Here is a 27,395-nt window from a genome sequence, read left to right as displayed (position 1 = left end):
CCCAGGCGGGGCCCGGAGCCACCTGCGGCGCCGGCGCCCGGGGCGCGGCCAATCCCCGGCGGGGCGCGGGCGGTGCCTGGCGGCCCCGGGGCGCCCGGAGAGCAGCGGCGGCGGCGGCGGGCGGCCCGGCGGGGCTGGAGCCCGGCTCGGCTCCGCTCCATGGAAGCGGCCAACGGGACCCTGCCCGACGGCGCGGCGGGCAGCAAGGGGGGCGGCGCGGCCGCTCCGTCGGGCAAGAAGGAGGTGAAGGTGGTGATCGTGGGGGACGGCGGCTGCGGGAAGACCTCGCTGCTGATGGTGTACGCCAAGGGCGCCTTCCCCGAGGTGAGCCTCGGGGCTTCCTCGGCTCCTCTCCTCTCCCTCCTGCCCTCCCCGGGGCACCCCGAGGAGCCAAAGGACGAGGGGCTGGGGGCCGGCGGCAGGGCTGAAATGCTGCGGGTCCCGGGTGGGTATGGAAGGGGTGAAGCAGCCCCGGGGGGCTTGGAGAGGCCCCGGGGAGCTTGAAGGGCCCCGGGGAGCTTGGGGAGGCAGAGCGGGGAGCCCACCGCCAGGCCCCATGGCCCCTGGCGCCGTGTGTTGCTGTTCCCTAAGTAGAATTATTTTTCCTCTTTGCAGCAATATGCACCGTCTGTGTTTGAGAAGTACACCACCAGTGTTACGATTGGCAAAAAGGAAGTCGTCCTGAATCTGTATGACACCGCAGGTAATGGCTTTTATTCCACGCACTCTCAGTTTTCTAGATGCTGAAGCACAAGAGGCAGCTGATCCAGGGCCCTGGGACGGGGCTGCCTTGGGACAATACCTGAGAAATGCATAAAGGTGCAGCCGTGACAGAACGGTCACTTTTCTGGTGGCAGTTCTACCCGTGGACTTGTTCTGTATCTTAACAACCCAGTTTAGTAGGAAAATCACATCAAATAGCGAACATATCTGAAGGTATTAGAACATAGTTCCCGAATGCAATGCATAATGCAGTCAACCCAGAAAATATTTTAATCTCCTGCCATGTGTGATCAAATAGTAAGGGAGAAAAAAAGCTGGTTTGTGTTTAAAAAAGGCTAGAGTGTTAAAAGTTAGTTGAAAATGCTGATAGTTCGTTTGTGTTCGTATCAGGAACTTGTGAACTGATTCGTGTTCAACTTCATTCAAAGTTCCTAGGCTCGATTGTCCAGCTGCATTCCTAAATGAGCCCTAAAATTGACACACACTCCATTTCAGCTCAGTAAATCGCATTCAAGTCTTCAGAGTTGTTCCAAATTAACACCAACACAAGTAAGAACTGAATGCCATTCATAGTCATTTTTAATAGTAATGAAACGCACTTACCTTCTTGCATACCATATATGGTATTTGAATAGATAATTTTAAAGGTTTTTAATATAGAAGTGATTTATTTTTTTTTACTAACCTTTACTGCAGTATATTAAGATCCTGAGCACTCAGTTTGCCAATTTGTCTTCTGGTGTCAGTGTCTTGAGTCCAGTGATTTGGATAATTTAACTTCTACTGAGTGACAAAGCTTTTCTGTTTAAATCAAGTCTTGAAGAGAAAAGGGCTGAAATCTAGTGTGAACTTGCTTGTTGAGTTTTTATGTTTGTTCACTGTCAGTGTAGAATTTTAACCCCTCATACCATTCTTGATATTGGGCCCTCTCACTTAAAATCACAATGGTACAGATTCTAGCACCTGCCTTTGGAGTCTCTTCCAGGCTTGCAGAAAGGTGGGCTGCATTCAGGACGGGCAGGAGGAAGGGCAGGCTCCGTACTGCGGCACTGAGCTCCCGAGGCATGTCACATCATGAGTGACAACCACAAGCCTGACATCAGTGCCCAGCTCCTTGTGTCGTGCAGCGAGCTCAGCTCTGTGCAAGGTCCACAGCCACCAGCAGCCCGGAGAATGCTTGCTGAACCTGGTGCTGAGGGCTTATCTCACCGTTTCTTTGTTCAGGCATAGACTTAGCAGAAAGTGCCCACCTTTCCGAGTCTAGTTCACAGCTACCAATGCTGTCCTGGACCAGAGCACCGCCCTGTCAAAGAACAGAGTGGGAATATTTTCTTTCACAAGATGCTTCAGGAAGTGGAGATGCCTTTGCTGCCTAGTTGGCAGGGTTTTTTGCCAAGAAGGAGCAACTGATTTCCATCCCTTATCTGCAGACCTTGAGACCTGACATATCTCACCTCCCGAAATACAGTGACATGGCTGCCAGGCTACGAGTCACTAGAGGCTGCTGGCACGGAGCCCTCCCTTCCTGTTACATTTCTTTTGCTTTGCATGAGACACATCAAGATTATCAGACGTAAAGAAAGGGGGGACATTGCCTTCTTGATTAAGGCATTTGCTTGGAAGGGGAAAAGACCTGAGTTTTGGTTATACTTCAAAGCTGCTTACATAGTTTTATGTTACAGGGCTGTGTCATACTCTGTAATTCAAGTAGCTTTTCATCCTCTTTCTGAAGGTGGAAGTTATGCTAGAGGAAGAACTCTCTTGAGCACACATTTTAATCCCATCCTGTTTTTAATAAAACAAAACTGATCCTGAGTTCCTCAAGGGTTAGACTAGAATGAAGGGCTGCATCCTTTTCTCTCGGTTCAAGGGAGGATGTCCAGTTCAGCACAAAAGAGAGCTCCTGGCCCTCTGCCACTTGGATGCGGAGTGGGAGATGCAGTTTGGGGATCAGTGTTTCACTGCGTTGACTTGCCTCTGTCGTGTCAGGCAGCAGAAGCTCGTTAGGTTGTTGTCTCAGCTGGGTGATGTTGCTCTGGGGCAGCAGAGGTCTACAGCAGCAGTTAGAGCTTCAGGAGGAGTCCAAACACACAGCTTATTACTGGAAGTACAGCGGATTAACAGTACAGCTTTATCGGCCACATTTAATGAATCGTCTTCTGACTTACTGAATTCGTTGAGTTGTTTGTGCTCTTCTATAAAATCTGAGCTTTACACCCGTGTTTTGCTTCGTAGTCTGAAAGGTCCCCAAATCATTCAGATTATTGTAAAATCATTTAAATGGGATCAAAAGGATGTAAACCTATTTTTGAAGCAAAGGGCTTCAGCTAAGTGTCATGCAGGAGTGCAGGGGAGGAGAAGGCAAATCTGTCCTAAAAAATGTAACTGGATCTTTATCATACGCCCACTGCAGAAAGGACTTCAATATTTTTAGGATCCAACTAAGAGCAACACTAAATAGAGCTGCATGTACGTCAGAGTCATGGGAAGGTGAAGGACAGGTTCAGCTCCGGGGGCTGCTTCAAGTTAGAAGGCTTCTTTGTATTGTTCAGTCCCGCTCAGTTTGAGACTTGGAGCTTGTCCTACTTACTGAAGGAGAAGGACACACACACAAAGCACCTAAGAATCAAACATTTCAAGCTACAGAAGGTATTTTTTGCTTGGCATGAATTTTGGTAACAACTGGAATTAATGAGTTAGTCTACAGCGTGCCAGAATAACAATTTTTGGAGACTTTTGTATCGCACTGCTCTACCTTCCTCATCAGAGACGCCTCTTGCTGTTGCAGGAAGTTGGTGGTATACATATGCAATGTGTAAAAGCTTTGTAATATCACTTGTCTTGTCTGCAAACAGGCTTTGCAGCTGCATATTCAATTAAAAATTTCCATTTCTTGCCGGGCTCAACAAAGGAATCGAGAGAGAAATTAGCTTTGTGATTGTTTGCATGCTGAGGGAGTAGCCCGGTGGTGTTGATGCCTGAGCTGCGATTCAGACGCAGGTTTCCATTTCTGATGCTGTTCAATGCAAGACTTTCTCAGAAGAAAGAAAGAAGCGACGTTGGGCTGTGGAAGGCTGGGGAGGAAGTAATGCCTCATCATTGTGGGTGCTCGCTCTGACTGGCAGGAAGCATGCTTGAAGCTTCAACGGGGTTTTTCAGGTCTGCAGTGACAGATGCACTACAGCACGAGGCCTTCAGAGAGACGTTAAGAGCCAGTACACGCAAGAGTAGTTTTTCAAAACTTGGAAAGGGATGGAGTGCTTGAAAGTGAAATGTGTTCTCCCCATCCCACCTCAAGGGTCCTCTTCTACTGGAGTTGTGCCTGCCAAGAAGTCTGCTTCTCAAACTTTTCAAAACCAAGTAGCAAAGTAGCATAGCTGCCGAGCTAATAACCGTGGTATTCTCGTGGACTGTGCTCAGAGAATTTGGTGCATTTCTGTGTATCGGTGAGGGCTCCCCTCCGCGTGGTTACATGCTGATTTTAAATAATGAGAGTAGGGTTTTAGAAGACAACACGCTGACATGTAGGAAGTGGTTGGCTGGTTGGGGTTATGGGATACGACGTTCTTCCTTCCACTCTGGCTATCGGTGGCAGTAGCCGGTGCTTCTGCAAGTCCAGCAGCACTTACTGGTAGACTCTTAGACTGCTGCTGGTACATTTTGAATCTATTTTTACCATCTCCTGTCAATGGCAATATGTTAGTGAGTTTGTCCGTAAGACACATTTCCACACCTCAAAGAGGTCTTTGGGTTGTTGTCTTGGGCCTTTCCCTGCCCCAACAGGGTGGCAGGGCTGGGTGCATTTTTTCATTGCCACTTCATGACGTGGTATTTTGCGTGTTACGAAACACAGCTCTGCACAATACCGGTCAGTCCTGCTGGGTCTGCCCCCAGAGGCCTCGTACAAGACATTGGAGAATGGGTAGCACCCAGTACTTCAGCGTCCCCTTATGTCCACCTTCATCCCTCACACAGCCATGAGGGAGCTGCCAGAAATACCACGTTACAGTGTACAAGAAAGAGAAAAAGCCACTAATGAATTAGGTGTAGAAGGAAGACATTCTGCATTGGACATTTCTCTACAATGTCCACTGCAGAAGAAAGCTGACCAAAGCCAGGTACCCTGGGCTGAGCAATCCCTGACAGCCTGATAAACGAAGAGGGACACACACAGAGGCGAGGCTGTGCCTCGCTGGGAGGTCCTCACTGCCTTCCCAGTGACTTCGAGTGCCAGAAAAGGTGCAGGTGTCCCCATGCAACTCATCTCTCCCAGCACTGCGAGGGGCTGGTGAGCTCCTGGCCGGGCTGAGCAACGAGCAGGCTGGCACCTCCTCAGGGGTGATTTGGTAAAGGAAGAGCAATGCGAATGTGCATGGGAGCCTGAGACCTGTGGTTTCACTTCCTCTGCTCTCCCTCACCCATTGCTTGAGGTCCCACCCCACCTCAGGGCCCAGTGGCAGTGACTTTGGTTACGCAGCACATCACAGAGGCATGCTGGAATGTGATCTTCATAAAGAATTAGTAAATTGCAGGTTGGTTGCTTTAAAAGCTGTCTCTTATGCTACAGTGAATTGAAGAAGGCAGAGGAGAACCACAGATGTGCTCGGACACAGGCATCTATTTGACCGATTCTTTCACAGCATGCTTTTTGTTACGTGGGGGGAAAAAATGAGTGCTTGCGGAACCGCCCTCAGGGGCTTTGCAAGTACAGTCAGTAACTGCCTAGGTTCAGCCCTCTGCCTTCATTTAAAAACCTCTGCTAGAGAAGACCTAAATCTGTGCCAAATAAACTCTGACCACAGCCTGAGCAACTTGACAGAGAAGAAGTCTCCCGGGCCCTTTCTTGCATTTCAGCAGCAGCACTTAAGGACAGGATATGAAAGGAAATGTTTTCAGTGAGGTCTTGGTGAGAGGGATGTCGATGCTCAGACACAGCTCGAGCTGGGTCCTGTTACATCCACAGCACCTGTAGAACTGCATCTGAGCTCTGAAAGAATAGCCTCTCCTCCTTCCAGGTGAGAGCTGCAATTATCCAACCATAACACAAGTTAAGCAACATACTGTCTAACCGCCCCACCGCGGGGGGAACATTTTACCTCGTTCTGTGCTCTGTGTTTGAAATTCCAATTGTGCGTTTTACAGCACCGTATTTTCTTAGACATTTATTTTCTGTTTGCTTACAAAACTGTGCAGTTGGTTTTGAAGAGGAAGGTACAGGTCACAGGGTGGTCCATTTCCATAGTTTTTGACTTGAAATACAGCGTGTTTGTATCTCATCTTTGAAGACATCTCTTCTCTGATCCTATCCAAGAGAACGTGGTTTTAGCAGTTACGCACTGACTCCAGGCAAGCCAATACGATTTGTTCCAAGGGGACCGTCCTGTCTGCCTCACAGATTGTCAGCACTAACTTGAAGCACCTCTGGATTTTACAAGATACCCTTGCAGAGGCTCAGAGGCATGAATGTGAGCAGGGAAAATCATACAGGGCACGTAACACTAGAGGAAGTTAGGAGAAAAAGCATTTGGCACCTGATACGTTTAATGCAGTTAGAGGATTACCTCACCAACAGAACGGCAAATTGGTTGCAAACAAGAGGGTGGATTTAGGAGAATAAGAAGGGCTAAGCACTAAAGTCTTTGCTCTGCATGTTTATACAACGTGCATAATTTTGTGGATTGTCTATTATTTCTGGATTAAACCATGAGGGATCAATCCTTCTTTACTCAGCACCTCACCCACAGAGCACACAGAGAATAGTCCAACCCTAAGACTCCTGTTTTACAAACATCTCAAGCACTCTGAGTCATGGTTTATCCAGTGCATTGTAATCACCTTGTGATAACCTGTATCTCGATCCATCATTTAAATTAATGCAGAGGGTGACAAAGTGGTGTAGCTGGTGGGCTGCTGGTGTCTGCAATCCCTCAATCCCGGAGATGAGCATGTTGGCCAGAGGGATGAGGATGTGACTGGGACCGAGCTGGGTGCCAGGACAGGAACAGTTGGTATAAAGTTGGAGCACGCTGAAGTTTTCAGCATCCCTTTATTTGAAACATCAGTGCAAAGCTTTGAGGTATATTGCTTTCCTGTAGGGCAGTGTCTGGGCTGTGTACAGTTCACAGTCCATACTGGGTGGTGACCATGAAGAGGACTGACATTCCCACCTCTCATTTTGGTTCCTGACGGAAATGTACCTGATTCTAGGGGCAGCCTTCAGGTGGTAAATAGATCTTCTACAGACTGCTTCAGTAGCTTTTTCTTCCTTATTAAGTCTCTGAAAAACATCTCAAGCGAAAGAGATTTTTTTTTCTTGAGCTGTCAACTACATCTGGTAATTACCGCTTTTTTGAACGTGGTCTCTCAAAAGCAAGACACCTTCAGACCCCAACACAGCGATTACAGCTAAGTCACATGTACAGCATTAGTGACCACAAGCAAAGGGGAAGAGCACAGGTGTGAAGCAAATTAACTTCCTCTTGTCAGACACATGCTGCAGGATCACTAATCAGAAGCACGAATCCTGTTTTTCCAGGATTCAGCAGCATCCCTAAGACCTGCAGTGATGCCCTGCTTCAAAGAACAGTGAGGCCTGCTGTGTGTTAGTGCATGTCTTGTAAAATCATTCGTGTTCTGCTATAGTGAGCAAGGGTGCTAAAGGAAGAGCGTGCTAATCGCTGCTTCCTCTCAGCTCACTGGGCTAAGAAACACAAGTTTGCTGCTAAGATTTTCATTTCTAACATGTCTAACAAATACAGTGTTTCTTCTCATCGTGGAATTGCATGTGCAAAAGTCTTTGGGAAAATGGAGCCACTGCCAAATTGCAAATATTTTAATAACTGTCTAATTTCTCGTGCTGATTTTGTTTGAGAGCTGCAGTTGGCAATTAGAACCGCTTCTCAATACTTAGTAGTTGGACAAAGCAACGTTTGTATTAAAACTTCCTGAGGACGTTTTATATTCTAAAGAATCAGTTTGGTCAGTGAAGAGGACTATCCTGCGTTTAAGGGAAGGAATTTTACAAGTATGGAAAACTTTCAGCCTGTGCCATTACAGTACCCTTGATCTCAAGTATTTATCTTTACGCATTCCCGTCATACTGCTTGTTAAGGGCAGAGATTTCTTTTATCCACGACGTTCTCTGTGTTTCAGGGCAGGAGGACTATGATCGGCTACGACCACTTTCTTACCAGAACACAAACGTAGTGTTAATTTGTTACGATGTCATGAACCCCACCAGCTATGATAATGTAGCAGTTAAGGTAAGAGCCTTTCATAATTGCTTGAACCTTTTAAAGGAATTACGTATGCCTGATGCGTGACAAGATGTCAGACTAAAAAAGCTGCTGCTTTTAGTAGTCCTGTACCCAGGGTGCATAGATGCACAGATCATTCGTCACGCACTGAGCAGGTCACAGACCTTAGACCCAAAACTCACCTCCCCGTGGCACACAAGTGCTCAGAACTGGGCTCAAGTCCACTGGACACTAAAAAGATCACAAACCAGCTGTGAAATCTACTTCACCTGTAGTGATGTCTCACAACCACTGCACATAAGCATTTCAGATTCAAGTCTACATCCATCATGTGCACATTTAACTAGAGGGGAAAGAAATGTAAGCAACTACTCACTCGTCTGTAGTAGGATTTCTGTAGTGCTCCTAAGCAGAAGTTAGCGTTCCTGCATATAGCATCAGCAAAGCAAGGCTCAGTCCTAGTTCTGCTCTTATGTGTGACTTTAGGGAAGCACTTCGGAGTTTAAACAGATGTTAAGCACTTTGGCATAGCGGTAGACACCATCTATGTTTTTATGGAGCGTGTGACTTTGGTCAGGACTTTTAAATGATTCTGTAATGTAAATAGTGCATGTCAGGCCTCTTACACTAGATTAACAACTTCCGAAACACTGAAATTGTAGTGTATATCCACTGCTAACTCTGTTCCTTGGCTTGTTTTAAATTTTAGAAGAAAAAAAAAGATGTAAAGGTTTTGTTTTTCTACCATCAGTGGTATCCTGAAGTGAATCACTTCTGCCGAGGTGTCCCGCTCGTGCTGATCGGCTGTAAGACAGACCTTCGGAAAGACAAAGAGCAGTTGCGTAAGCTCAGGGCTTCTAAGCAGGAACCCATTACCTACAACCAGGTAAATATAAGTGCATTTAAAGTGCTGTCATCTTTGCAAGAGATAAACAGATAGTCCAAAATTAGGTAGTCATAATGGCCAGATAAATAAGTTATTGACTGTCAGTATTAACAGCAGTTTCTGTACGTCCTTTTTGAGTGGCCAAATCACCACCCATTTTTAGTGCCAAAATAAAGACATTTGAAGACTGTTTTTGCATATCTCAGGGTGTCTGAAAGTACACCAATAGCTAGGCCTTCTAGGCTCGCTACATCTCACTGGTTTCCCCTCACAGCTGGGTTATTACTGTTAGAAATTTGTAGGCCTCAACAACTTTTTTGGACTTCTTTCATAATTTTTATTACAGTACATTGCTCCCATCACTTGTACTTTGATTGGTGTTGTGAGAAAAAAAATATGTTAGGACATACATTACAGGATTAAAAATATTGACCATTCTGGAAAAAATGTGTTTGCAAACCCTACTTAAAAAGAAATACTTCCAAGGACAATAGCAAAACCCATCTGTGAGGCTTCTCTAACATAAACTTTTCTTTGAGGTCTCTAATCTAAAAATATATATATATATTGTCAAGTGTTTTCAATTTAAGCACTGAGACCTACAACTAATGTTATAAGGTGGGCATTGCTGCCCTACATACAGGAGGAACAGTTAGTGGTGGAACAGTTTGTCCCACATCACACGATCTTTCTGCTCTGATCTTCCGCTTTTTTTTTTTTTTCTTTCAAACTACAAAGCCATCCTTCTCCTCTGTCAGAGCACGAACAGCAGTTTTCAGACTATTTGAAACACAAGTCCAGGGAACAAGGTTAAGTGCACTAAGACCCTGAATTAATCACTTTTTCTAAACAGCGTGAAAAGAAGCTGCTACTGCATCACCACTAAATCACGCTAGGACCTTCAGCTTGTCTTCCATGCACACAAGATTAGATGCTTGCCCTGTCACATTGTGAACAGCTGCAAATCCTCCCTCACTTGCATTAATAACTCCCTTCATCACTCCTCACGTGTGAGGTTCTGGACAAGCAACGGACACCTCTGGGGAGCCAGCTGAGGCATCGTTCCTGCCCCAGCAGCTCACCAGATGAATGCCCACAAAAGAGGTGAAGTACCAGCCTGAAGGAGGGAAGGTGAAGTGAAGCTAGCACCTGTGGTAGGCAGCAGCATGCGTGCAGTTAAATTCCAGGGCCCACCAGATGCACAAAACCTTGTCGCCTATGTGAGCCCTCCCACTTGATTTTCCTCCCCTTAAATATATACACTACCTCAGTCTCTTACAGCTGAGAGCATCTCGAGTCATGCGACGTGATGCTTCTGATGCCAGGCACAAAGGAGCTGAACAGTATCTGCCAGCACCGCAGCTTGCAAACAACTGGAAGGAGACAAACTTCACTTAAATATGCTGAAGAAAAATCCCCCTATACAAGTCTGAATGCTCAAGTGACCCCACTCCCAGGGCTTATAATGAATAAATGCAGACTTTGTGAGCTGTGGATTGCAGACTCGGAATTCACGCTCCAAAGCTCACAAGTACTCAAAACTGGGGGCTGACTCCAATGACAAAAAAAAAAAAAAAAAGGATCACAAGCAAAGTAAGAAATCACTGTGTTTTGTCTGGAGTGATTTCACACAGCCATGACTGCATGCAAATGCTTTAGATTCTACTCTGCTTCCAGTGCATGTGTTTGGGTGATGAGGGCTCACACACTGATTTGTGTGTACTAGGATTTCTGATGGGCCCTCTGAAGTGGCAGTCAGGATTCCAATATGTGCACCCGCAAAACAAATCAGGACATTTATCCAGACTGTGCTCTCACGTGCTACATTCATTGCTGAAGCTTGCAAACTAAAGATGACATCACTTAATAGTTAAGGTCAGGCCTGAAAAAAGTTTCCCCTTGTAAGATGTCTAGCTTATCTTCCCTTGAGTATCTATCTCAGCATTTCTTTAAATGATGTTAACATTGAGACCACGTCCACAATATTAGCAGGCCAGGTTCTAGATCAATTTAGAGAAAAGAAAGAAAAAAAAAACAGAAAGCAAGTGCCTCAGTTTATTTCCAAAGCCACTTAGGCCCTTGCACTGCGCTCAGAAGAGGCAGCTTCTTTCTTCCTGACCTTCTGTTATGAAGATGTACAAAATAATTTTTTCTCTCCCATCTCACTTTTCTGTCACACATTAGATTTACATCTTTTCTTACCTGCTCTTTCCAGGGTGAAGCAGCTTGCCAGCAGATAAATGCAGAAGTTTATCTGGAGTGCTCAGCAAAATGTCGTGAGAACATAGAAAAAGTTTTTAAAGAAGCAACAACCATTGCTTTAAGTGCCATGAAAAAAGCCAAGCGCCAAAGGAAACAGAGGGCGTGCTCAGTGTTATGATCTGGACTGCAAGAGAGCATTGACTGCACAAGAGTCATGTGATTCAGATTTTAGCAAGTGTGACTTCTTTTTCCCCATTTGTATTCTTGCAACTATTTTTATTTTAAAAATTTTAAACTTTTAAATATTTTTGTACTTTTGTTACACCGCTCTCACAAAGTTTTGAAGGCTCTTTATCAAGGCTAACTGATGTTGCATGTCTTTGTCTGCCTTTTGCTCCCAACTGCAAACCACCACCAGTGAGGTCTTGGATTCACTATTTAAATTGCAATGAACAGTGACTGCTACTATGACCTTTGTTTTTTTCCTCTGCAAAATCGTGGCATATTGTAGCTACAATTTAAAGTCTTTTTCAAGGAGAAGAAACACATCTTTCAGAAGTTTTGTTAGAGCAGCCCATCCGGCACCTTGGAAGAGACAGGAATTAAGTTTGGTATTAACATTCTCAAATTAATTTACTTGGCGGCAGTGCTGTGAGTTAGCCTCAAGCTGCCACCACAGGGCACAGCCGAAGCATCCACTCCCCATGAGCCAACTTTGCAGAACTGCTCCTTCAGATGCCTCCTTGCAAGGCCCAGTACTGTAACAGAAAGTGGTATTTATCTTTGAATATGCATTGGTTGCTCCAATCCAAACGTAGAGCACCACAGAAAATAATTTACAGCATGCAAAGATAAAAGTACTCCAGTCAGCTACTATGTGTAAAATAAAAGCAGTTTTACGATAAACTTATATAGCTTATTTAATACGACACGCAAATGTTGGTGTGTGCTAGGGAGAGGGGAAATACTTGGCTTTGTTACTCCCGTTCAGTAACTGTTGAAATCTCCTCTCTACAACTGTAAATTACGTTTTCCCTTTTGTTACGAAGATGTCAGTTGTCTGTTTGAGGATGATGGATGCTCCCACCGAAAAACCGAGCACATGTGCCTCAAATTTCCTAGTTCTTTTGCACGGTCTCTTGCAGTGAGATCTCAGATTTCAGGATCAGTCACTTGTCTGTAGCTACTTTAAACCAAAGCTGTGAGGGTGAAAGAGGTTTCTGCAGTACAGGTGTTACAGGTTTTCTTTCCAAGGCAAACTACTGCCCATCCTAAGGGAAAGACAGACTTCGATTTTCTGATTCTATGACTTGCCTAACAGTAACAATACACAGGCTTTTGCCAGGAAGCTTGGGCATCGTATGCCAGGGGTCTACTGTTAGACAAACGCTTCCATGAGGAGCCTGATAACTGCACATCATTCAGATTTCATGCAGTTTTATCCTCTGCTTCTTACATGACCAGCTGGTGGAAAATTCTTTTGGAATGATCCATCATTATTTTAGATGTGGGATAAATAGACCTTGATCCTTGAAATTCCAGTTTTTTCTCCCTAACTTGCTTTGAATTAGCTAAGGCGTACGGATCCCTACAAGCTTAAAATGGATTTTTTTTTTAAAGATCAGGTTTTTTTGCACATCTTTTATAAGTATAGAAAAAAATCCACAAATTGTGCAGCCGTTTCTCCACGAGAAGACATTTGTCAGTGAAAGACAAAACCACACGTGACCTTACCCGGTAAGCGACTGAAACATGGACACGCAGGAGGTTACCACATTTACCCTCAGCTCCACGGCTGGAATCTTTCCTTGCTTTTACAATCCGAGATTCTCATGCTGCAGAATTCAAGTTACTTGCCATGTGCAGAGCTCCCTCACCCCTGGAGTACCAGGTCCATTGCTCAGATCCAGCAGGATGCAGCATTGCTCTCAAAATAAAATAATTTACATTTCATAAATAGAGAGTTCAAAGACAAAGAAAAAAATCAACAAATGCTATGCAGAAGTCAAAAGTAGCAAGATACAGCCCAGCTAGCGTGAAAGTTGTTCAAAATATGCAAACGGCAGTTTATTGTTCATGCCCACAGGACAGACACTGTAAAGGTAATTTTGCTAGCCTTGCAGCAACAAAATAACTAATGAAACCATTTAAAGTATATAGTGCATATGTATTTCTTCATGAGCACACTTAGTGGGAGAAGGACGTAGTTTTCAGATCACCCTGCCAAAGCCCTTTGCCCAGTCTGGGCCTTGTGCTAGCTCCCAGGAAGCCAGCACAGCTGAGAAACGGGCTGCATAAAGCAGCTCACACTACTGCAGCTGGGCTTCAGAGGTGCAGATGTTAAAGCACCCAAAAAAAGCTTATTCAACTAAGTTCAAGAAGCAGAAGGAGTTCAGTGGGATGGGAGTCAGTATTTCTCCTCAGCTGTCCTTCCAAACAAGTGTTTACATTCTCTTAACGCTTGGTACAAGTACAGTATTTAAAGGAAGCATTTCATACTTCTGCTTAGCCTCTCTTCACCTTTCCAGAATGGCACTGGGAGCAAAGAAGTATCGAAAATGGGAACTGAAGTGCAACTGCACTTACTGCCACTGATCAAGACCATTTTCAAAAAAAACGCTGTCTCAGAAGAACAACTCAAAGGGCAGCGTGTTGGTTATTAAAAAGGGGATAAAGCAGCTGCAAATTACAGTTTATTTTTTTAGGTGTTTTCCAGGCTTGGGCAGATTACCTGATCTCCCTGGAAGAGGGCTAGCCGACTTTCCTGCCATTTCACAACTGTTTTTGCTTGCTTGTTTAAGAGGATTTCTCTTTTTTAAATAGCTTTTTAAAAGTGTATATAGCAGCAGTATGGTACAAAGATGGGCTTTTTTTCACAGTACACATAGGTTAGTATTGCCACTGAAAATATGCTTTAAACAAATGCTTTTGAAAACAGCATTCAGTCTGTATTACTGAGCAACCTGGAGTGTTCGTAAAGCTTTAAAAATTCAATACCCAGAGTTAAATAATAAAACTGGAAAGTGTTAAATATCATTCCAGGACTGGAATTACAGTAAATCCCACATTCTCCCAATGCTGGCTTTTTGCCAGGCAGGTGCATGCTGCTATATATACACACAGAAAAACCAAATGCAAACACGTTTTGTATTAAATATACATAAATAGCAGGACTGCAGACTGGAGAGCCATGCTTGCTTAATACTGAGTCTGTGCTGGAAGAGTCCACATCTTTCACCAAGCATGGGGACAGACGAGTCCTTCCAAGTCCGTTCACAGCATAGCAGAGGTTCAGGAGGCGCTGTCCAACGCCGAGCGCCTGCTGCAGGCGCTGGGACACCGAGTTCCCATGTTGGCATCCAGCACACCCTGGTAGGTTCACAGCTTCTTCATTTTGTCTTTGTTCTTCTGCAACTTCGTGTGCACCACTTTGAGAGTAGTGAGGAAGTTCCCGAGGAAGAGCAGCAGAAATGTGAAAGCCAACACACAAACCTGAGGAAGGGGGGGGGGAAGAGAAAACAAACAAAAAAGGTTAAAAGAAAAAAAAAAAAGTGTTAAGGGTCAGATGAATTGGGGCAGAGATACTGTTTCCACATTTAAGCAGGCTCTGATGGGGTCTGGTTAGCAAGTCCAGGGATCTATTATCACACCAGGAAAGAAGATTGGAGACAAACACACACCTGCGCACCTAGTTCTGAGTTAAATGGGAAGTATGTTTTATCATGATTAAGTAGCATTTACTGCTTTTTAATATTACAACATGGTTCATTTTTTAAATTATTTCCATTCAACATCTGGACTCTTACAGCCAGGAGAATCAAATTATTAAATCCAATCTATTGGATTAGCATTATGTGACAAAGTGAGTATGCAAGCTACAGCAGGATCTGACCAAAATAAAGATTATCTGCACCACTACGGATGTGACATGGTCAAATGCACCATCATCTGTGATCAGCCTGGCTCTACAGAGCTAACTGGATAGTTGGAAAATGGATAGACGCATTTGATGGGTGACAGCAACTAAGAAAAGAAGTGGAAGGGTCCCTAACACTGGGGCTGTGAAGTGTATAATATATTTTTGAACTGATTCATTGTCTTCTTACTTTTGCTACCTTGTTTTTAAGCATGTAACCCATGGTTTAACCATAAAAAAGAGCCACCAGCTCCGCAGCCACTGATGTTAAATGCCCATGTACATGAAAAACATGGTGAGATATTTACCCAAATGAATGTTCTTTCCCCTACACTTTCTGCTTTTCATTTTGTGTGGTCACCCATGGGTGCAAGTTTCCATACAGTATTTCAGTTATTTAGAATTCTCTTGTATAGGCTCTGTGCCACATCATCCTGAGATATTTACATGGGGTCAGATAGCCAAGTATTTTTGAGGATGTGGTTAAAGCATCCCTCTTTCCCTGCTGTGTGTTTTTTCTGAGCAGAACCAACACCCACCTGCCATTCTTTGCACTCCTTATGCCTTGACAATCCAAAAAGTGTGATTGCATTATATAGCTGCCAGAACTAAAAAGAAAAAGAAGCAATTTAATTACCAGCAAAAATTTAGAATTGTTTGGCACAGGTATGTGTGATCTGAAGCACCTTGTTACCGTACTACAACCACAGCACCACCAGCACACCCTCCCCAGGCCCCACATGGCAGAGGAGGGAACAGAACAGCCCAACTTACATGCCCAAAGAACAAGAATGGAAGGAGAAACGTCAGCCCCCGCCACATCCAGGACTGAAATCCTTCTGCAAAACGTTAACAGAAGAGAGGGAGTTAGCACAGGCAAGCCAGGACACATCCCAAGCTGCAGCTCGTCACAACCAGACCGCCCCATAAGGATTATTCCTCTACTGCTCAGCAATAATCAGCTAGGTTAAAATAAGAACTTGAAGGTGTGGTAATGGGAGGAAGATGAAGATGGGGATGAACAACACAACCATCTTAATGCTCTCAAGAGTTGATGGAGATAAGAGAACTCCATTTCCACCCTGCAGGACCCGAGGAGGATGATAAAAGACTTGCCACCATTCCTGCCTTTGTACCAGAGGCAGCAGGGGAGGGGGATAACAGCTGTGCAAATCTGAAATCTCTGAAGGCCACAAAGCCATCTCGGTATCACTGCCTCCCAAACCTGCCCCTTCTGTCTGACATAACGCAATTTTGCGAATGAAGCATCGCAGACAACCTCACCTACAGTAAGGTCCAAGTGGTTTCTCTCCCCCAAAGCACGGAGTCTATAAAGGCAGCCCCTTTGATAATAATATTGTAGGAACTGAACACAACCTGGAGAATAAATGAAAGCATCATTGCACTGGCTATTCAGAAGTATTAGAGACATTATTAAAATAGTTTGATATATTTAATCCAATAGTATTTAATTATTGTTTATGCTTGTACATTGTATATTTGTTGTGTGATACTGTTTATATTTGCACAGTGTAATACTCCAGTATTTAGGAAGCAGATCTGTTTTCTTCTAAGCGTACCAGGTAGGAAACGATTTTATCCCATGAAATACCAAGGTAAGATATACTCACTCTGAAATATTGAAAATGCTAAAAATTGACTGCGAAACATTTGATACATGAGTCCATCTGGCCTGAAAGCAAAATACAAAAGGAAGTCTATTTATTTGACGAAAAGCATACAATGCAGCGCCCATCCCCTTGTCAGCCAAGAATCCCATTAGAAAATGAAATAAGCAGCTGGTGCCCAGCCTGCTCCACCCCATCTGGAGTCCAGAAAGGGTGCTACAGCCGCACATCGCTGCTCTGGCAGGCAGCAAGCGGTCTGATTGATTAGGCTGCCCCCTCTTATTGATTTGCCTGTTGCAGTTTCCTCCAGGCAGCAATCAAAGCCATTCAGCAGCGTCCACGTTACGAATTAAAGCAGTGGAGCAGGGATGCTTGTGCTCCTTAACAATAGTTCAGGATACAGCCACTGCAGCAAAAGGTCTGTATGATCTCCTTAGAGATTCAGAACAAAAACACGTTGTTTCAAAACAATTCTTACTTACTAACTAATCAGTTCACGCCAAACAAAGCTGAAGTGGGTCATACAGGAACCACACACAGGGTGCGTTGCTGTGTTCTTTCACCAACACCACCACGCTGGAATGTAACTTGCTTTTTTCGCTTTATAGTTGGTTTGTAATCTGGGTGATAAGGCACCAAACAATTCATTTTGCGTCACTCTCCCTCTCTAAAGAGAAATGCTGCTTGTTTTGCTCAGCTTATACAGAAATAGAAGTTGGGAGACTTTTTTTTTTTTAAACCAGCTGTGTAAAAACAAACTTGCAGAGTGTTGTATTTATCACTGAAAACATCCGTACCATCAGACAAGTTTGATGCTTTGCTGTGTGCCTGGGCAGATGCAGCTATGTGGCCACACTGGATTAATATGCTCAGATGACGCACACAGCTTAAAGCACTGTGAGCAGGAGAACGCAAACTCACCACGTTAACATTACTCCAGACAGGAATGTGGAGACATAGTGATGAGACACCCACCAGCCTTTGATCCTGAACAGAAAAAAATACGGCAGTTAGACAGAAAACATGAATTTTAACTATTTAGGTCTGGCTTTAAAGACAAAAAATAATCCTGACTGGAGCATGGATAAATAGATGGCCCAAATCAAACGAACAAAAACTAAGGTGGTGGCAACAAAGGACTTGCCAAGAAACCAAGAAGGGACATCAGGAGTTTGTTACCGATGACAAGCAGGGGCAGCCGAGGCAGCCCACACTGCCCATGTCAACCAGAGGTTTCTCTGCTGCACACAGGCAAGCCACCTCCCATCCTTGCAAACTTTTCCTTTGCACCTCACAGAGCTCGCCGTGTTCAGCTCTCACACGCCCTGCACAGCCTCAAGCTCCGTGGTCAGTGGGGAGATGCCTCACTCATTGTTAGTGGCTAGCTGTAACGCCAGCAAACTGGACAGAAATAATTTTCTTTTGCAAATGCCACGGGCTGGATGGAGCACATTGGCTGCTGCCACCACATCTCCATCACAGCTGCTCCCCAGGACTGGTGCCAGGCACATGCACTGCAACTGAGACACGTCAGAAGCCTCATTAATTAATGCAACAGGGAAGCTGCAAGTGTTGCAGCAGCAGCCACTCGCCCAGCAGCAAGCCTGCATGCAGACTCACGCCTCGGAAGAGATGTGGCGATTGCTGGGGTTTACCCACGCCCTGTGCCAGCCCATCTGGATGATGAAAAGCAGGGACACAACCTTCAGGTTATTGCTCGAATCTATGACAAGACTCCAGGTCAAGCTACGCAAGTGCAAATTTAAGCAACTTCTTCAAGCTCCCCCAGAGTAAAAGCAAGAGGCACAGCAGAAGCAGGACGAGTTATTGCTCTCCACAGCCAGGACAAGGACTCCCTCCCCAGGCTGCTCAGAGCTTCCCAGGGTGCTGGGGAAGTCAGGGGACGCCCTGAAATTCCTACTGCTCCAAGGGCTTGTGGGAGGAGGGAAGGGATGACAGCGCCAGAAAGACAACTGCAGCCGGAGCAGGAAGAGCCGGCTCAAGGTTTGCTTCATTTTGATTTTTCCTGTCACTTCTCTTGGCTCACCCACACCCTGAGAAGGGTTCGCACACTCAGCGGTCCTCGCACCATCACCAGTGCCAGCCTTCTCTGGCAGGCAGCCCTGCAGGGGAGCAGCCAAGCTCCTCAACAGCTGCATGCGGGGCTATGGAACTAATCAGGTAAAAGTCCCAGACGAAAAACTGCACTTCTCCTTCCTGCATTCTCTTGCTCTAGTGATGCTCAGGGTGCGCTTGGTAACCCCGTACGCTGCACAAGTGGCAAGCTCAGTGCCAAAATGCAATGGGATTAGGACACTGGAAAATCTGATAATCTAAATAAACTCCAGATAGAAGAGGGGTAGTTTAGGATAGTCCTGCTAAAGGTGTCATAAGAAATTAGGGGTTGGAGCAAGGATCACCTTTCAGTTTACTTCTCCCAACACTTTACTTGTGTTCCGAGCTCTTTATACAATTATTTCCTCTTAGCCACCAATTTTCCTTTGACACAACTGTAATTTAGTCAAACGCCTCGGGACATGCTGCAGTGACCCGCAGAGCGATCGCGCTGGCCGCATGGCATAAACCAGACAGTGACTCAGCTCCTGCTCCCTTTTTCTCACGAGCGTATGGCAGCATACCAACACACATACAGGTACCACTACAGACAAGAGAAGGTACAAAGTCAGCATCTGGGTTGGTCACTGAAAACACACATAATTACATCCCAGATCACATCTACAACTAACCCGTAGCTATGAAAAACATCCAACACCCTGTAATTTCTTGGTCCAGACTTGCAGAAACTGTGCCTTCTCCTCCCTACACAAGCCCCACATGGCCACATCTGCCCTTAGAAGAAACCGGGGAGAGGAACAGGGACAACAGACCCTGCAGAGAGGAATCAACATCTCAGATTTGCTGGGCTTCGGCGCCAAATTGAATCTGCTTTTGTTGCTTGTTTTAATTTTATGGACGTTTCATGCTTTAAATAGTTTTTGGAGTTGGCACAGTACCTTGATCCATTGCTAATAAGAATGCTTTCCCGTATCGTCAGCGTGCAGTAATACCACACTAACAGAAAGTTAAACACTTCATCTGTCACCCTGTTAAAAAGAAAAAAGCACAGTAAAAAGAAATCCTGTTAATTACAGAGACATTTCAAAATCCCTATTTTCCCTCCCTTCCCTTGGGAGGATGAAAGCCTGCCCAAGTGAGGTCATGGACACAAAGTCCCTATCCTGGGAATCTCTAATCCACATGCAGAGCCGCAGGTATTGGCACTGCTGCCAAGCTGAGAGTCCTTTACCCTGGGAAGTGCCCAATGATATAACGCTGCAGAGCTTTAGCCGATAAGCAGGTATGCAGAGATGACATTAATTCCTTCTGAAGGAGAGAAAACACCATGGAAGCACCAGATGATCCAATTTAGAGAAGCATTTCCAGGCTAATTCAATGAGGAGATTCGATGAGATCTCTGTAAATCCAATCAACTAAAAGAACAGAAGAGTACTACACTCTGGGGGTAAAAGTGTCTTTATTTTGCCACTGCAGCCCCCTGAAGTCACAGGAATTTGGGACAGCCTCCATACATCAGCACCAGTCCCTGGTACGATCCACAGAGACGTCGATGGAAGGGTCCAGCTAAAAGACCTGGCTGGTTTTTAAGCAAAACCGAATAGTGGAGGCTTGCTGGTGATGCATTATTGTGACCTAAAGATTACATTTCTGGTCTAACCATTTGATGGAAATGCCCTCTTGTGTGGTGTTTGCAACCCCAGAGCTACAGCACGGTGCTGGTACCTACCCGGGACAACCTGCAAACAAAACAAACCACTCTTTCCCAAGCACAGTGCAACACCAGAAAAACAACAGATCAGGACTATCATGTTGTGATTTCTATTGGTTATAACAAACTCCTAAAATGTTAATCAAGAAAAAGCAAGTAGCTAAAATACAGGTCCTGCCTGCACTGAAAAACAGGTACAGAAGCTCCCCTACTGGGGAACCACAACTGTTCAAAGCCCAAATACAGCCTGCACCCATCTCCTGGTCTCTGGCAATTAGTTCAAATGAATCAGTTTCTAATCCAGCACATTTGTATTCAAAACACTTGGTTGAAAGTAAAAAAATGCAAGCTTACCTGTAGTGAAGAATAAACCTGCAGGCCACAGCCCCGAGTAACAAGATGATTGTGAGATAAAGTTTGAACTTCTCATACTCATCTTTGTAGGCGAACCTGGAAGGAAAAAAGCACAGAGCATGGAATGTCACACATCACGTGGGTGTAAACGGAGGTTTTACTGGATGTGGCTTCACTTCTTTTCAAACCAGATACAAATCCACATCCCAAACCAAAAGACAAGAGATTTTACTTGAAACATTTAAAAAATCAGCTAGCAGCGATGAAAAGCAGCATTTCACGTGCATGACCATGATGCTGCAAAACAACTCAACAGCTTCAGTCACTAAGAGCTGGTTTCTGGGTTGCCAGGTTAAGCAGCAGCAGCTCTCTTTATTTCTCAGATTTATATAAAAGAAAAATCTCCATTTTCTGGAGCCCTGTATGCCTGGAACTCACTATGATTTTTTGTTGCAAAACCCAGCTGAAACTCCCTTACAACTAAGGCAACAGCCCTGGCTGGGCTTAAAAGTCAACGAGGGACAAAACCCACTGGAGCTAAAGGAAGCTTTAGCTTGGCCTGTCTCAGTCTGACTTACCTGATCCTGACAGACGACCTTGAATCAGGTCTAAGAGAAAGCCATTCCTGTCTCTGGACTGCAGCATACACCCCCTGCTAGCCCCAAACACGCCTGTATGGAAACGCTCACTTACTTTGCTTGGTTACTCAGGAGGGTTACATTCACGTTTCCCAGCACAAGATTTAAGTACAAACTGGAAGACAAAAAACGAGAGCGGACCCACGTAAGGCTGTTTGCTCTGAACACCGCAGCTGACACAGATCAGAGCTTAAGAGATCATTTTAGCTGCCCAGACGCATTTTGCTGTAGGTTTTTGATTAAAGCAAACTGGAAATACAGACCACCGAAGAAGATTTAAACGCAGAAAGTTCAGTCAGCATTTCCAAGAAGTTAGAGAAAAGGTTTCTTTTCCTGGTCCCTTTTCCATGCTATGGTCTGAGGGTGAGATGATTATTATACGCTATAAGAAAATAAAAAAACGTGGAGAAGCTGGAAGAAAAGTTTCCGGCAGAATGCTCCACCCGCAATGCTGCAGCACCTTTTACCAGCTTCTTCATTTCATATCAGTTCCCCACCCCAGAGCATTTCCACCCAAAACGCTCATCTCACCACGCAGACAGAAGCAGCAGACTTGGGAAGGGGAAAGGAAACAAATCAAGGGTAGAAATCAAGTCACTTGGCTCGGTTTACTCCGCATCAGCATCTCCTGACCGCCAGGGTTGCACAGCCCTTGACAACTGCACAAAATACATCCCAGCAACCCCAGTTAAAGCAAAGCACAAATTTTAAGTCAGTTGAAAGCAATATTTGGGAGGAAGAAAAATTAAATAAATGAAAGAGGGGGGAAATTTCATACTGACTGTCTTAAAAAAACTATCACAGGAAAATGTCACTGGAACAGTGAATTCCATGAGCTCTCACGGATGCAGATTTAACTACTATTTTAACAAGAAAACCTGTGCCTACGCACAGCACATTTACATACACTTCCAGCTCATGAATTCTGTGTACAACTGACAGCAGCTCAGCAAGAGATTTATGACTAATCCAGTTGTACATGTATTTCTTCAGCATGCACATTATCCTGTGGGAACAACACCGCTGTGAACACTCAAAGATCAGCTTTCCTGGAGTGCGTGCCTCTCCTGGCAAAGCACTTACCCGTTCTTCTTTGGCAAGTAGGCTTCCATGTCAAAGAAGGCATTTTGCCTCTCTTTGATCTGGGTGCTGATCTGCTGTATGAGAGCAAATTCTTCAGGAGTAGCTCTGGGCTTGCACCTGCAAAAACACAGAAACAAGATCCTCCCCTTTATATTTTTACCTGCTTTTTCTTTAAGGGAAAAGGACTTTGTCATAAAGTTCATGCTGTTAAAAAGCTAACTGTAAATTTATGCCACTGTGCACTTCTCTCCTGTTTTTCCACAGCAACATCTGGCTTAGCCCTAATTTTATTTCGCTGCCTGTTTTGTGTCATTGTGGGTTATTTCACCTGCCTGGTGTACAAACCAGCTTCTTTCACCTCAGCTCAGTGTCAGCACTCTGTACCTCTTCCACTGGGAGCTCTTCAGGCACACTGTGCCATTTTTGTAGGAGCACCTTCCACTTCAGAAAGTTTGCGTGCAGTTTCAGGCACTGCCCTTACAGCACTCAAACTGATCTGGGCTCCGTTTGGAGGTGAAAAGCCTCTACGCCCAGACCCCATAAACTCCTCATGAAGGACAAAAGCTCACTGTACAGCCTCTAAAAACCAAACAAAAAAGACCTCAGGCATCCTTCTGAGCCACCACTGAAAGGATGTCAAACTCATTTAAACTGAAAGGTTGATGCAGCCCCCACACAGTCAATGGCAGCTTGGACAGAGGACAGCAGGTGGGGGAAGGGACCTCCAATTTGCTTTTCTTGCTGCTCTCACTCTGCTGAAATCAGGCATTTTAGGAGGGGCGGGGGTGCAGCTGGGCAGTGCTGGGCAAGAGGAGGGCTCTGCATGACCCTACCTTTCACCGCTGCTGTTCTACCTGCAGAGAAGGGATTTACAAGCTATGTTTGTAGCTACCAGCCCTCCAAAACCCCCAAACTGCCTGCCTGCAGACACCACCATCACGCACAACACACGAAAAAGACTGCGGAGAGCAGAGGCATCAGCCTGTGCCCACCCCAGCACCCCCCCCGGAGACCCCAAAGTTATCCCCCATAACCCCGCAAGGCTTGGGACCCAGGGGATGTTTAGAAGTCTTGGCCAGGCCCAGCCCAGCAAAAGTTTTCATTGAGGCCGCAGCTCTTGAGGCATAAAACATTCCAGGATGTAACAAAACGCACAGCTGATGATTTACTTGCACATTGCAGCTTTACCAATCAATGTAAAAGAGAGAGCGAGGGGTTAGCACTGGGAGGTTAGCAAGCTGTGGTGTTTGAGGTCTGTACCAAGGAACTGAGCTGGTGGCTCCTGGTGAGCAGCCTCACAGACAGACACAGTCGCTGCTGTAAATCCACCCGGGGATAAGTTACACCTGCAGGTTCAAGGACCGACGCTGCCCTGCCAGCACAGCGGATGGAGTAAGGCTTTGCTCACCTGGCAAAACGCACAGACCGAAAGCAGCACAGTCCCACAGAGTACTGCACCTACTGCAGGCATGCAAACCCATTCAGTCTCCCTCAAAGACTTACTGGGTTTTCTTTATTTATAGGACTCGATCTCTCATGTGGTTACAAACATTTTACCTGACTGCAATAAATGGAAGTGACTCAAGATTTATATGGTGCAAAATTGCCACTGTGACGCAGACTACATATTAAACTGCTAAAAACCCAAACATTTCTGCCCTTTGGGAAGCAGAAACATTCCAGTCCTGCCTCCTCCCCCCTTCAGACCTCCCCTTACCGTTGCAGGCTGTGCTTCAGATCCCTTAACGTCTTCTTCTGCCGGTGTATGGAGCTGCTGCAGGCCGTCTGCAAGCTGGTGACTTCCTCCAGTTTCTGCCTGTAAACTTTGTGCGTTTCCTGCAGAGGAAGAGAGGTTTGGTAGGAAGAGCCCTTCTGGGTTACGGACGGCATTGGGTCCTCACATGTGAGGGAAGCAAGCCCTGTTTTTTTGGGAGTCAACAGGCACCCAGGGAGGGGTTTCCCGCGTCACCCCATTACAGCAGCCTCCAATCCCTCAGGCAGACAACCAAGGGGTGACACCAAACCAGCACGGCTTAAAGGGACACTAACAAAAGTTCTTGCAAAAGAGAGAGCATCTTCTCGGCATTCATCTCATTTCCTCTTTCTGCCAAGCTTTCCCCACCTGGGACTTTCTTGTTCCCAGTCCACCCTGTAACAAGGCAGATGTTTGATCCCATCCATCCCCAGCAAACGGGGGGAGAAATCGCAGTTTAGGAACTCTGATTTCACAGCCAGATTCAATCTGGAAAAAAAGAGGAAAGGAGATGAGGACCCAGAGGGGGAAGAAAAATAAATAAATTACAAAAGTGACCGCAAAACGCAACCTGGGCATTTAGACAAGCCTCCTGGCCACTGCGGCCACCCCAAGCCCCACGACTTGCTGCTCCAGCACAGCCCACTGCTTCCTCCAGCACATCAGAAACCATGCCACAGCTCGTCCAGCAGAGAAAAGGATGCAAAAGGCCCAGGAGGTCCCGGACCCTGCGTTCGACCCGCTCCAACACAGCAGGGAGGTGCACAAGGACTTCTTTAGCAAATAAAGCCCACATGGAAGATTCCACACCACGAACAAACCCGTACAAGTTCGGCGCCTGTCTGGGCATGCAGTGGTTTGCATCAGGGCCCTCTGCGAGCCAGACCCCTTATCATCACGTGGAAGTTCAACATTAGCCCTGGTTTAAGGAGAAAAATATTCTTTTTAAGAGCTATAACTCAGAAGACAGTTTGCAGAGTCAGTGTCGAGGAGGGAACGGAGGGGTTAAATAGCCATTTGCTTTATCTACCAGCACATCTCAGGTAACACCACAGAAAATTGCTGCCAGTTCTCCTTAGGCATAAACACAGTGCTAAAGCCACACAAAACGAATCTTTGCTCTCCTCCTCGTTAAGACCTGGCTGTTCATTATTTACAGCAGCGATATAAAACGAGCTCCACTACCCCATTTGAAAACCTTACTAACCAACCTAACCATGTCGAGGCACCGCAGCGCCCATCACCGCAGGATTGGTTTGGTTCTGCTGAGAACTCTGGGGCTCACTGGATCGCCCAGCAACTCCTTCTGCTTCTCTGGATGTCACGCAACGGTGTCCTTGGAAAGGCTGCTAAAAGGGGGTAAGAAGCTCTTTGCCGAAAAAGCTCAAGTATTTATTGGAAACGCAAACAAGCAAGTTGAGAACTGGTGAACTCTACCACTAGCCCAAAATATCAGGATAATGATTTAAAAGTGATGCTAGTATCTAGAACAACATAACATTTGCTAATGAAGTTATTTATTCATCAAGTGACTGCACACAAAGGGGACCCGCTGGCAGCGCAGGGAGCTGTCTTTCTGCTAACACACAATCCACAGGCCAAATACCTTCCTGGAGGGTCAGGCGTGGCCACAGCTCTCCACCTAGGAAGCATCGTGCCTTAAAAAACAAAGGTCCCGTGTACCAGGGATAGAGAGGTATTTTTGTCCCAGGTCTACGAGCTCCCCAGGAGGGGATATCAGAGCCATCCCTGCACTCTAGCGTACAAGTTTTGCAGAGTTGGGGCCGCAACTATCCCGTTTGCCCGCAGACCGAGGGCAAGCACATCCAACACCACTGCCGCTGCCTCGCGCTTTCTGCAGGGACGCTGAGGTCTGTTTTCCATTGCGCTCGCAACAGTCAACTGCTTGCGGTCAACAGTCTCGTTTGTCTGCAGGATTTAAGCCACATTCGCAGGGAGCCCTCGCAGGTCTAAGTTCCCTAATCAAAACCCGTTTTATGTGTTCACATGTAGGGTTCAATTAATAAGTCATTGCAGGGCAACTGGCGTTTTCCCACAGCACACAGGGGCCACAGCCAGGGTTACGAAGCTGTAGCCGGCCCTGCCCCAAAACCACAATTCCCCACAGCCCCGAGCTCTTCCTCAGGCTGCTGCTCCAGAGGCGAGGCGCTGTCCCAGCAACCCAAACCTCTCCAAAAACACACGCAGCCCCGGCACCTCACGCCGAGCCAGGTGGTGTGTCGGAGACAGGAGCTAACGGCAGAGCCCAAGGTCCTCCTCTCCGGGAGAAGGAAGACGCAGCCCCTGACCCACAACTCAGCGCAGCCATCCAGTATGAGACAGACGGGCGGGAGCACCCTGAGCGTGACGGGATGCTGAAGTGTCTTACTGAAGAGCCGGGTTTCCTGCTCCACACGTCGTGGTTTGATTCGAGCGCAGCTGGGGAGCGCAGAGCCGTCCTCCGAAGCCTCCAGTCGGACCCAAGCCCACACCGCGAGCCCTGAGGCGCTCGGACCCCGCCAGCCCTGCTCGCTCTGTGGGACCACGGCACCTCGCACCGTCACCTCCACGTCCCCCTGCTGACAGGCCGGCACAAACCGCCGGCGTTTCGCTGAGTTTCACTCAGCGAGGAGACCGGCGGCCCTCAGGAGGAGGATGCCGCGGGCTTTACCACAGCCGAGCCCCATCTCCGCACCCTTCGACCACCGCCTGCCGCCCCCACGCCCCCCTGACTGACTTTTAACTGAGAAACCACCCGACCCTGGAGCCCAGCGGCGCGTTTGGCGACCCCGCAGAGACCGGCGGCCACGCCACAGCCGCTGGGGTTTGGGGATTGCCTTGAGGCTGCCTGCGCGAGACGTGAGGGGACGACATGCTGGGGGGGGGGGGAACACACGGGTGGCGCTGCCACCTCAGGGCCGGGCTCATGGCGCCCCCCGCCCCTCAGGGGCCATTCCCGCCGCCCGCCCCTCAGCGCGCGCCTCACCTGGAGCTGCCGGAACTCCTCCTCCAGCTCCCGCCACTCGCCGCAGCAGCGCTCCAGCTGCACCCTCATGGCGCGGTGCAATGCGGCGCAGGGAACCGGCTGCAAGGCGGCGCGAGCACTGCCGGCGGGCGGCGGCGCGAGCCCGCAGCCGGGGCCGCGAGGGCCACGCGCGCCCCTGACGTC

At 46.6% G+C, this 27,395-nt stretch overlaps 2 protein-coding genes across 4 annotated transcripts; one reads left to right on the top strand and one right to left on the bottom strand.

Moving 5' to 3' along the window:
- Positions 1-92: 92 nt before the first annotated feature.
- RHOF (ras homolog family member F, filopodia associated) lies at positions 93-11,994 on the top strand. 2 transcript variants are annotated; one of them, XM_040577437.1, is made up of 5 exons: positions 93-324; positions 616-703; positions 7,876-7,985; positions 8,731-8,865; positions 11,081-11,994. In XM_040577437.1, the coding sequence occupies exons 1-5, from the start codon at positions 160-162 to the stop codon at positions 11,243-11,245; spliced, it is 663 nt and encodes a 220-aa protein (XP_040433371.1). In that variant the 5' UTR covers positions 93-159; the 3' UTR covers positions 11,246-11,994. The 2 variants fall into 2 exon arrangements, with proteins under 2 accessions (XP_040433371.1, XP_040433372.1); XM_040577438.1 differs by lacking the exon at positions 11,081-11,994 and adding an exon at positions 10,137-11,070 and having other exon boundaries at positions 95-324.
- Positions 11,995-13,114: 1,120 nt separating this feature from the next.
- Positions 13,115-27,389, bottom strand: TMEM120B (transmembrane protein 120B). Of its 2 annotated transcripts, XM_040577435.1 has the most exons (12): positions 27,213-27,389; positions 24,191-24,309; positions 22,474-22,590; positions 21,446-21,505; positions 20,753-20,848; positions 19,626-19,715; positions 17,533-17,598; positions 16,615-16,676; positions 16,268-16,360; positions 15,758-15,822; positions 15,523-15,591; positions 13,115-14,559 (listed from the first exon to the last, which is right to left on the bottom strand). In XM_040577435.1, the coding sequence occupies exons 1-12, from the start codon at positions 27,279-27,281 to the stop codon at positions 14,446-14,448; spliced, it is 1,020 nt and encodes a 339-aa protein (XP_040433369.1). In that variant the 5' UTR covers positions 27,282-27,389; the 3' UTR covers positions 13,115-14,445. The 2 variants fall into 2 exon arrangements, with proteins under 2 accessions (XP_040433369.1, XP_040433370.1); XM_040577436.1 differs by lacking the exon at positions 15,523-15,591.
- Between the last annotated feature and the right edge of the window lie 6 nt (positions 27,390-27,395).

Source organism: Cygnus olor, chromosome 17, assembly GCF_009769625.2.
Source record: "Cygnus olor isolate bCygOlo1 chromosome 17, bCygOlo1.pri.v2, whole genome shotgun sequence".
Lineage (NCBI taxonomy): Eukaryota > Metazoa > Chordata > Aves > Anseriformes > Anatidae > Cygnus > Cygnus olor.
Note: the sequence above shows the minus strand (reverse complement) of the source record. Positions and strands in the feature narration are given on the sequence as shown.